The sequence below is a fragment of the Montipora foliosa genome, chromosome 7 (assembly GCF_036669935.1).
Source record: "Montipora foliosa isolate CH-2021 chromosome 7, ASM3666993v2, whole genome shotgun sequence".
NCBI lineage: Eukaryota > Metazoa > Cnidaria > Anthozoa > Scleractinia > Acroporidae > Montipora > Montipora foliosa.
Genome location: NC_090875.1, coordinates 21,613,946 through 21,625,827, shown reverse-complemented (window position 1 = coordinate 21,625,827; position 11,882 = coordinate 21,613,946). Strand labels below are relative to the sequence as shown.

The window sequence follows — 11,882 nt, the reverse complement described above, 5'->3', positions numbered from 1 at the left end:
GAGAACATTCAGATTAGGCGAGCCAAAGAATTGAACGCGGGTCGATGAATTCCATTGCATATTCCAATATCCACTAGACTAACGATACATGCTCCTGGAAAGTCGGATTTTTTAGAGTATTGACATAGTAGTACCCAGCAAAACAAGTAAAAGCTAACCGTCTTCAAAGTGGTTTTTAGACCTAAATACTGTAGATCAGCGCGGCTTTGCTTAAAAACGATATTTTTTGTTGAACTAAAGCTCTAATTCTGCCTGTTTTCATTCTTTTTACAGCGGTAAGCTTGTCATATTAAGACGGGATATTACGTCGTGTAATTGTAGGGAAATGTGCCAGGGTGGTTTTGGTTGATGGAATCTAATGCTAACCGTTTTGGGCAGGGTCAAGGCTAAAAATATGGACAGAAACATGAAACAAAGGAACTTGTCTAGTTTCGTAACCATCTCCATGCATTAACTATGGCAGAACTTAGCAAGTGCTCTTGGTATCCAAAAAGAAAATTGGGGGTAACCAAGCATTTTTTAGAGGTAATCAAGCTTCAATTTGGAAAAGAACGCCATACATCGCTTGTTTTTAAAGCTCTTTACAAATATTGTTGATTAATTATGTTCGAAAAATGCTTGGTTACCCCCAATTTTCTTTTTGGATTCCAATAACACTTGTGAAGATCTGCTTTTCCCGCATATTCAGTAAGCCGCGCAAAAATATCTTTGAATTAGTAGGCACCGTCCTTAATTAAGGTCGCTACCGTTTTGTGGCGTTGTCGTTGCCGTACAGTCCGCACTTTTTGAACTACCTTTCCTCATCCCTGAACAACGACATGAAATGACCAAATTTGAGGTTATGTGGAAGACTTGAACACCCGCCGATAAACTCTCAATTTTGCCTCCAATCATTAACCCCTGGGGGATGCTCGTTGGAAATTTTGAATTAAACCCCTAAAGGAGACCAATCACGGCTTGGCCCAGGCTTTTTTGACCCCTAAAAGAGATCATATTTACGGCGTCACGGCGGTTATGGCGGCCATGTTGGTGTTCCAAAACAAAGACATGGCGGCCATGATGGTGTACCAAACTCATCCTCCGAGAATTGAACTCTATTTTTATGCAAATACTATCTTTTGTTTCAGTAATCCAATATGGCTGCTGGTCACCTGAGTGAAAACGCGCCATTAAATTTATATTTTTGTACTTCTTCCCGTGCAACCCCAAACGAAACCTTCACGGCGACATATGGGCTACATACGATGGCAATACGATGCATACGACCAAAGTCCGAAATTTACAACCCTAAGCGAAACGACGAGCATCTCTGCTCCTCTCAACCGAAACCTAACGCGACATTCCTTACATTTTACACAATGTATATTCTCACGAAAGCAAAATTCTTCCTATCAAAGGTAGATCTTCTTTTCCACCCTTCCTTCCTCCCTCCCCCTCCGTCTTGCTTTTTCCGTCCATCCTTTTTTAGTTTTTTTCATTTACCCCTCCCTCCCTTCCTTTCTCCCACCCTCCGTGCCTTCTTTTCACCCTTCCTTCCCCCCTCTCCCTCTTACTTCTTTCCATCCTTCCTTCCTTCCTTTGCTCCATCCCTCTCTTCCCCCTTCCTCTCCCCATGCCATTTTTCACCCTACCTCCCTCTCCCTCTTGTTTCTTCCCATCCATCCGTCCTTTGATTCTTCCTTCCATCCATCCATCCCTCCTTGCTCCATCCCTCTCTTCCCCCTTCCTCCCTCCATGCCTTTTTCATGCTCTCCCTACCTCCCTCTTCATCTTCTTTCTTCCCATTCTTTCTTCCTTTACTCTACCTTTTATTTATCCCCCCCCCCCCTTCCTTCCTCCCTCTTTCCCGTTTCCTTCCGTCCTTTATGCCTTCTTCCCGTCCTTCCCTCCTTTATTTTCCTTCCTTCCCTGCTCCCTCTCCGTCTTCCACGTTTCCTTCCATCCTCTACACCTCCTCCATCCTCTATACCTTCTTTCCATCGTTCCTTTCTTCCTTACTCCCTGTCCATCTTGTTTCCATCCTTCCCTTATTTTCTCCTTCCAGTCATCCCCCACCCCTCCTCCCTTCCTCTATTTCGTCCTTCCTTTTTACCTCCCCTACCCCTTTTTGTTCCATTCGTATTTTCATCCCTCCCCTCTTCTTTTGCTCCTTTTTCCTCCCTTTCAGTAAACAGTGTATCAACATCAGTTTTCGAGAGGACTCTGTCGCCTTTATTGAAACGATGGGGACACAAGGAGTGATTTGTCTTTGCTTTGGACCGTGGTGTATTACTGCGTTTAAACCTAACATGCCTTCATAAGGCGAGAAAAGATTGCCACAACAGATTAAGGAAACTAAAACAAATCCAGAGTAAAAAACACTGCAAACAGGCAATCAACTGTTTCCAAATGAAATTTGCAACGTATAAATCGTCGACATAAATTTCCTGTGAAATTTGATAAAAATTGCAAAGCTGGAGATGGCCATTCATTAATTTTTTCTCCACTTCGACTCTCTATAGTACGTTGTTCTGAGAAGGATTAAGAAATCTTTTCATTTGTAAATGACCCTAAAAATTAAACTTCGTATAAAGCTGTAAATCTCAAAATTTTGGAGGTCTTGACAATGAATTTGCTATTAACAAAACGAACCGTAAGTTACACATCCCTGTTTATACTCTCTGTCTAATTCCTTGGTTGGCAACAGCACTTCCAGCCCTTTCGGTCTTGTCAGCACAAGTACGTTGGCACAGCTATCCCAGCCTTCCTTTCGCGCTAAGTTGGCAGCTTATCTTGCAAACTTTTGAAGTAGGCCTCGTGAATTTTGGCGACAAATTCGGAGTCATTCTAAACAAAGAAACTAATTTAGAATCTCTCAAAACACTACTCAGGTCCTTAAAAACGCAACCAAACTACTTTCAGTCAAGAGAAACATATTTTATCATTTTCTCAACGAAATCACGCTTTCCATGTGTCGCACGCGTTTCGTATCGCTAGCAACACTAGCAGACATTTTGTCCAATCACATCGGTGTGAGTGACATGAATAAATAATACATCGAAACTTTATTTTTATCTTGAATTTCAGTGGCTAATATCTCCGAGAAAATGACATTCATCAGAACAGAACAGCAACAATTTTTAGAATCCCAACTGGCCGTAGTCAAACCAGTTGGCTATTTACTTGTGCAGCCACGAAGTTAAACCAGGGACTACCAGGATCAAATTCAACGAGTGGTAAGAACGGGGTCTGGAGCCCGGGATCTCAAGGCAAGCGTCCTAACCACTGGGCAGCAATGCCTGGATATAATTCTCAATTGACTATAAGAATGCAAATGCAAATCAGTTTGGGCCGTAACATCAGGAGCTAAACCCATGCCTGACACCAGCTCGGTCGCGGGTCAAAGGGCTGCTACTTTTGTTACCTTGTGAGGGACAAGACCAAGTCTCCAACGTGGTAATCTCACTTTTGTTTCTTATGGTAAATGCTTCAAGTTATTGACTAGTTAATCCAAGTGAAACTGATGATGATAATGAAGATGACAAAGACAATAGGCACTTATGGATATATACACAACGGTGACATCGTCGAGAACGCCATGACATTTTCAGTTTTTAAAACTATTTTCTTTGTTGGCGTCTTCGTAATCAACGTCGACGTCTTTGATGATCTCCTTATCGTTATCATCGTCGTTGATGTCGAACGGTCGTCGTCGATGTCACATCAACCACGACGACACCGACAGTCGATGTCACATCGACGACGACGGTTCTCGTTGACATCATTATCATCATTTAGCACGTACCTTCAATAAATAAGTCATTGCTTGGACAAGCTGCTCTTGTGTCAAAGGAGCTATTTCCAATTTAGTAGGCTGTGGTTTAGATTGCGCGGGTGACGTCATGATTGTCACTTTGTCACTTTTCGATTGCGCTGGTGACGTCATAACAGTCACTTTTCCTGAAGGTTGGAAAGCTAAAGGCGACATAAGAGAGGTACCCGTTGCAGCGCCTTGATCCTGTGATGGTTTCTGGGGGGATTCCTAGGAAACACGAGAACGTACACTGTCTGGCTTTGCAGGAAGCGGTGATAGAGACAACTACATCTCTAAAAGTAGACTTTTTGAGTTCATCTGGTTTTTGGCTCAGGGTGTCAGTGCAGAGGGCGCGCAAGGAACGAAAAGCTCGTTGACCAAGGCGGAAGCTTCCTCCACCTTTTAACAATATATCCTATTCACTTACGGGTATTAACGCCATATTTTGTTTATCCAAAACAAACAAGGCAACGAATGCCTAAAAATGGAACTCAATTTCCAGAGGACTGGGACACTAGCACGCCTGCGGTGACGTCATATGCATCTGCTCTATTGACGGTCAAAGTCCAAACTGAAATTTAAACAATCACTTGCAGTGCAAGGTTTACCGCGTTTCGACATCCATTTCACGACCGACCACTGTGCCAGTGTAACCGCGAGGTCACGCCGTTTGGGTCCCCTTCGACAATTCAATTGTTTTCAAGTTTTCATTTGAAATCAATTTAGCTTAGGTTTTTTTCGCAAAAGGCGCTCAAGGGAGTCTAGTCAAGGTCAGACGCTTTTACGATTAAAAAATCATTCATCCCACACTCGAAAAATACCCACCTTAGCATGTGCGACAACTGACAGTGGAGCAGCCGATTGCCAGGTTAAAACGTTGGCATTGTTCGCCTCTAATTGTTCGCTGTGAAATAACTAGAGGAAAAATTCACTCACTAAAGGGGAAGGTATCGTTGACGTCACCTATTGTCATTAATGTGCCAACCAGAGCCTCATTGGCTGTCGAAACAAAGGATCCTTTGTTCCTGTGGTTGGCACATTTAAATAACAAAAGCAGTGTTTGTAAACAGATATCTTCCCTATAAGCCAATAACATTTTCTCCCTCTATCGTAAAAAGTCTTGCATGGAGAGTGAAATAATTTGGAAGATTCAGCATTGCAGCGGTATACGCTAAACGGCAGGCAGCCTAAGGACCCTAAACACGAAGACGCACTATAAAAGGGGTCGCTTCAAGCTCTGCTTTTGTTCGAATTCATTCCAGCACGACTGATTAATTATCCAAGAAGGTGCTCAACAAACAGCAACACAGAGACGGAAGCCCGAAAAGATATTTCTAGCGCGAGAAAGAGAGACTGGGGATTAAAAAAAAGAAAAACAGATAACATTTTGTGACATATTACGGACACATTGCCATAACGGGGCTTTTTTATTGCAAAAATTATTACAGAGCTCGGTTGCATACACGGTTGATTGTTAAATCATTTCCACGTGTCTAAGGCACCACGCTTTTTCTAGTGCGCCTTCGTGTTTAAATGCATCGAGGGCAACCAGAAGTAAGCTGTTGTCTTTTCTAAGTTGTCTTGACACTACAAGTACCACATTTATATCCCTAAATACCTTTTCACTGTTAGAGATGATTAGTTTTAAAACCTGGCATGCAAAGTATTCACTTCTGGTTTCCGTCTGTGTTTCAAAAACGTCTTGATCTTAAGCTCCCTATCGTCCATATGTAGCACATACCTTCCTTTGTGCTCCTCCTTTTGTGCCCTCAATGGCAGAATCATCTTGCGTTCTCAGCATAGGCATTAATTCTACTGAAAACAAGTTCGAGAGATGACGATTTTCCAGATCAAACATAGTTTAACACTACTCTGGCTTAAAATGAAAGCAACTTGAAAAGTTGCGATTTAAGTCTAGAATCGTAACTTTTTAAGTTGCATTCAGTTTATGCCAAAGTAAAGTCACGGGCGTGAAAAAATGTTTGAATGTCCACCTGGCTGCTTTCTGAACGGTTATGAAATCCAAAACGCTGACAGCGTTGGGCCATTTGTTTAAGAAAAAGCTTAAAAGGATTATCTTCTTTTGTGATCTTATTTACTGGTTTTTAGTCGACAAGTCTAGGTGCCTCTGTGTTGGTGTGTGCATCAAAAAAAATCATTGCAGTTTTTTTTCCAACTCCGCCAACTGCTAAATCTCATTTTTGAGGAGCTCATATCAAATAAGCTTTCTGGTTTCTTTATGAGCTTTCTCGTCACTAAATTTCTAAAAACAAGGATGTGAAATATCGAGAATTGTGTCAAAAATAAACTGAACTGAATTATGTGAACTGTAATCTAACAGATTTTCAAGACGATCAATGAAAAGGAAGAAATGATTATCATGAAGGTGAAAATGTTGTCAATGGCGATGAAGATGAAGAGGATGAAAATGATGATGACGATGACGATGACAATGATGACGATGATGATGACGATGACGATGACGATGACGATGACGATGATGACGATGACGACGATGACGATGACAATGATGACGATGATGACGATGACGATGATGACGATGACAATGATGACGATGACGATGACAATGATGACGATGATGATGATGACGATGATGACGATGACAATGATGACAATGACGATGACGATGATGACGATGACGATGACGATGACAATGATGACGATGATGATGATGACGATGATGACGATGACAATGATGACAATGATGACGATGACGATGACGACGATGACGATGACGATGACGATGACAATGATGACGATGATGATGATGACGATGATGACGATGACAATGACGATGACGATGACGATGACAATGATGACGATGATGATGATGACGATGATGACGATGACAATGATGACAACAATGACGATGACGATGACGATGATGTCGATGACAATGATGACGATGATGACGATGACAATGACAATGATGACAATGATGACAATGACGATGACGATGACGATGACGATGACGATGATGACGATGACAATGATGACGATGATGACAATGACGATGATGATGATGATGATGACGATGAACATGATGACGATGATGATGACAATGACGATGATGATGATGACGATGATGATGACAATGACGATGACGATGATGACGATGACAATGATGACAATGATGACAATGATGACAATGACGATGACGATGATGATGACGATGATGAGGACAACGAAAACCTTTGACAACGACAGTCACAGTAACAAATCCAGTAACAATGACGATGCGTTAACGGCCTTAACGATAATAAGGACGATTATGGGGCTGTTATGCTAGACCTTTCTGCTCAAAAGAATTTAAAAGTTGTGTTGGTTACCTGAACTCACAGGAGCCTTGACATCAGACAGTGTGAGACTTTTCTTGAAATTCTCTTTTTTTCTGCTTGACTGTCCCTCCCTCCCAGGTGAAAAACCATTTTCTAGCCCAGATCCCTTAGGCAATGGCACGGCTTGTCCCGACAGGAGAGACGTTGGGAAGGAGTAGGTTCGTTGCTTTTGTGGTCGAGAATCCTCAGTTTTGAAAAGTTTTTGAAGTTGCTCCTTCTGGTGTTGATTTTCCAGTAGGAATTTTTGATGCTGTTCTTTGTGTTCGGAAGGCGGCTCTTGTATTTTCGAAGGCGTGCTAGGTAATGACGAAGCTCCTAAACTGCTTGGCTTTTTCTATTTCCGTAAAAAAAAATACATACTCATATAAAAGCAGAATAAAATGATTTGAGAAAATTAAAATTTAAGATTATCTTGAGTAACAGATTGAAGCAGCATGCATGGGTTCGATATTTGGAAATTGTGCAGTTTGCTTTTGTGGAGACATATTTTTCTCGTGGATGTAGTGGTTGTTAACCGCCCCGCCCCCCCGCCCATTGACAAGTAAAATCGTCAGGCATTAGACAAAGTACAATATATTAAGCCTCACTCCTAGGAGTTTATAGCTTAGGTAGGTTTGTCGACGTTTCTATTAAACATATCATTTTTTGCATCGACTTGGGTTTCATTACGCGAGATGTACGGGAGCGAGCATTGTGATCTTGCGGATAAACACGGTGATTGTATTTTCAGAAAGGAGACAAACTCTTGGATTGAGGACGGTGCCTACTATTGTTACCGCGCATACGTTCTGCGCATCTCGAGATACTCGGGTTTCCTATCAGTGATGCGAACTTATTCAGGGTTATTTTGACGCGGTTTAAAACTATCCGGAGAAAGTGCCTATCTAGTGATCGGAATGAACAGGAACCCCAACACAGTTACTACACCTGGTTATTGTATCTCTCCTGTGCTTTAGCGAATAGCTGCATAATATCAACTTTTTCTTCTTCTTTCGTTTCTTGACCTCCCTGATAAAGGAATACCAGTAATATCATACAGAAAAGGTTGATTAATAAAACTTGGAATTCACTGGTTTAGTATAGGTAATCACACGACTTTGAGGGCAATTTGGTATTGATAAGCACAAGTAAATTATCCAGACTAACAAAATTGCCAGAGCCCATTGGATTAAGACAATTTGTGGTCTGAAAAATTTACAAAAGCTTATTCGTACCAAATTACACAAAAATCACTTACTAATAATAAAAGAAGACAGAAACTAAAAACAATTGAAATATTGACAGCACACATGTAGCTTTATTTTTCTATGAAGTTCATTCAACTGATGGTTGACACAGATAATAATAATTATTTTTCACATTCAAACTTTTACAAGAGTGCTATTCAAAAGTCATTCAACTGTAAACTTGGAGATGTATGAAGAAACATTTTTAAACCATTCAAAACTGTTTTAAAGAAAATTTGGTGTAATTTGCACTGTGTTACATGAATCATTTTTAGCCAATCAGAACTGAGTAATTTTTTCATGTAAGCTACAGTGTAGCAACACGCTTTACTTGTAATCAACAACATGAAAAAAGTAAAAAACGAAATCAGACATTGGTTTTCAGGAGAGGGAAAAACCAGTGTAACCAGAGAAAAACGTCTCGTGAAAGAGTAGAGAACCAAGAAATTCAGCCCACGTATGATGTAGCATCTGTGAATTGAACGCAGGCCACACTAACCCTGTACCCCACAACATTCACTTTATTAATAATTTAAAAATCAAGATTACATAGACAAGTACATATGCCTTGTGTCACCAAAATTATTAGGCCACAATCTGCGAGTAATGTTGTCCGGTATCAGCCAGAATTAAAATCTGTAAGTCTCACTGTCAGACTGTGGGGAAGGATTAAAACAAAATTAAATGACGGTAAGGGAAATTACCTGTGCAATTTCTGCAGCAGGTGGACTGCTTATCACATTGTTTGTTTCGGTACTTATCTGAGAACTGAGCCTGTGAAAGAAAAAGGTTCATACATGTCACACTTGATGCAAAAGGCATAAGTTGTGACTGTCTTCAACCTATCTCATTACCACTAAAACTTCTTACTATTAGGGTTTTCAATAAGAGCTGGTGGCTGGCGAAATTCACCACCTATTGCATGTGAACTCACTGCCTACTTTTCCTTGGAAATTTTCCCAAATTTTACAAATAACATGAGAAACATTCAAACAGAACACGAGTCTTGGATCGGGAAAGTTTTGTTCATGAAAAACAAAAGAGACGCCTGAATTCTGAGTATTTTTGCCAGTGATTTCTGTTTCCCTGTCCACGTCAAAAGCGGTGATCGGGGATCAAGCAAACACGTTTTTGAGGCAGGTTCAGCAGTCCAGTATACAAAAATTTGGTTTTATCAACGGAGTTGATAATGTAAATTGGCCACCGTACAGAGATTCTAAAAGCTTTTAGAATCTCTGTACGGTGGCCAATTTACATTATCAACTCCGTTGATAAAACCAAATTTTTGTATACTACTTCCCCACCGACGCAGCACCACAGTTTCTTTAGAAACTACCCCTTCATTCATTCAGCAGTCCAGTGCTTGGTGTAAGCTGCCTGATTTGCTAACAGTTAACTACATTTGAAGCATGACAAGACAACATCCACAAAAGGTCTTTTCGGTCGTGAGAGATGAAACACATTGCACGCAGCTGTAGAGAATGCAAAGGAGCCTTTAAGAGGGCTATGTCACACTATTTTAACATCTTTTCAAAACAGAAAATATGTCTTGCCATCAAATGAATTCAAAAATTTGGAGGATTTATGCACTCACTCTGGATAAAAAAGACAAAACTTAATGATATTAATGTTGTGTTCAAATACACTAATTCTTGATCCAGAATGCAGGAAATGCATTCTAAGAGACCCCCCTACAAACTTGTGCCTTTGGCCCTCAGGAAGCACTTTTTCGGTGCACATTGTCTATTCTACGCCTACTCCTCGGGTCTTGCTGCCAACTAAAATTCTTATTGAAAACCCTGTAATAGTAGTAATAACATTAACTTTGTAAATATTAGGTGATTAATGAAAATTCTCTGCACTGATTGGTTGCACCTGACCTAGTAAGCAGTTTTTTTTTCAAAATGCCCGTAAGACCTTTTGTCGAGGTTGATGAAGAAATTAATTGTTTTAAAGAAAATGCATATTTTTCAAATAATGACCTACTTAATTATACTAAAACAATTATTCACCTCAAGCTTAGTGAATATCGGTGAATTAAAACCTCGACTTCGTCTCGGTTGTTGTTCACAGATAATATTCAACTCGCCTTAAGCAAATAATAATTTGTATTGTTTATTACTATTACTATTATTATTATTAGTAGTAGTAGTAGTAGTAGTAGTATTTATTGTTATTATTATTATTATTATCATCATTACTACACAAAGATTTTCCTATGCATCTGAGACAAAAACCTGATGAAGCAAAGATGAACACTGATAAACTGCTGAGCACACATGAGTCGTGAATGACAACCTGAACACAGTGGCAAGAGCTGGGCTGTTTCATCACTGCCCAGCCATGCTATTTTCAAGCATTTTGAACATTGCAGTACTTACGTATTGAACAATGTCGCCAATCTTTTACATTCCTCACTATCATAGAACCAAATGCCAAATATTCCTTCTGCAAGAATAACGGAGCCAAACAACAGTTCAAATAAGTTCTATGGAAAAAGGTTTGCCACTGACTCTTGACATTATTTCAACAGACGTTTCAGCTAATGCTTAAGCCTTCATCAATGATATGAAAGCGAAGTTCATTGTCATAGGCTATTTAAAGTAACGTAGCACAAAGCTTGCGCGCATGACCATACAAAAAAAAAATGAAGCTCGTGCAATGCTTTTGTAGGCTTCTGGAAGTAAGATACGATTGTTCCTAGCATTCAGGTCCAAAGTAGAGTGCCAGGCTTCGAGGAAAAGTCGCTTGTGGTATTGGCATTGAAACCAATGACCTTGACATTTTCAAAGTTGGCTTGCAAAGTTTGGAGTATTGATCAAAACCTGCCACTGCCTTTTTGTGCTCTGCAATTTGGGTCTTTATGATCTTTCTGTTTGGCCACAGTACACAAAATTACATTGTGTGCAATTGATTTTGTACACTATGCCTGATTTCTGGGGGTCAGAATCGTCTAGCTGACATTGGGGCGTGGAAAAAGGCTGTTGATGGTTACAGTTTAGTTGTGGTTTGTAAGCTACTTTGACATTTTGTTGTTTCAAAATGCGACCTATTTTCTCGGAAACGCCCTGTACATACGGCAGCACTACAAAGACATTGAAGTTGTTCTCGGTGGGTTGTTTGCTTAACGCCCTCTCGCAGTTTTGAATAAAAGACATGGGATAATTGTTATCTCACAGAACAGCTTTGACTTGTTGCGTTTCTTCCCATTTTCCGTTATTTGTTGACGGTACATGTATGTTGTTTGCTCTTTTCAGCAAAGTGTTAACCACCGATCTTTTGTGGCACAAAGGGTGACAAGAAAAGAAATCGAGATAATGGCCGGTGTGTCGGTTTTCTGTATACATCCACTCGAATTTCTGTGCCCCGTCTACTTGCAATGGTGTCTAGAAAAGGTAAGCCTTGCCCCTTGGTGTTTTCTATTTCCAAACTGAACTGTATATTTGGGTTAAACGAGTTCAGATGTTTATGAAACATTTTAAACAGTTCAAATAAAACAGATGT

At 40.3% G+C, this 11,882-nt stretch overlaps 1 protein-coding gene across 2 annotated transcripts in view; it reads right to left on the bottom strand.

Annotated features, from left to right (window-relative positions):
- Nucleotides 1-2,187: 2,187 nt before the first annotated feature.
- LOC138010413 (mRNA-decapping enzyme 1B-like) overlaps nt 2,188-11,882 on the bottom strand; it is a 12,001-nt gene continuing 2,306 nt past the window's right edge. The window contains exons 4-11 of one of the 2 annotated variants that reach the window (XM_068857368.1): nt 10,760-10,826; nt 9,083-9,152; nt 8,080-8,160; nt 7,144-7,486; nt 5,535-5,605; nt 4,619-4,708; nt 3,785-4,021; nt 2,188-2,826 (exon numbers count right to left, since the gene is read on the bottom strand). In XM_068857368.1, the coding sequence (XP_068713469.1) occupies nt 2,755-2,826; nt 3,785-4,021; nt 4,619-4,708; nt 5,535-5,605; nt 7,144-7,486; nt 8,080-8,160; nt 9,083-9,152; nt 10,760-10,826 (1,031 nt within the window). In that variant the 3' untranslated portion in view covers nt 2,188-2,754. Of the gene's footprint in view, nt 2,827-3,784; nt 4,022-4,618; nt 4,709-5,534; nt 5,609-7,143; nt 7,487-8,079; nt 8,161-9,082; nt 9,153-10,759; nt 10,827-11,882 lie in introns of both variants that reach the window. The other variant, XM_068857367.1, reaches the window with a different exon arrangement.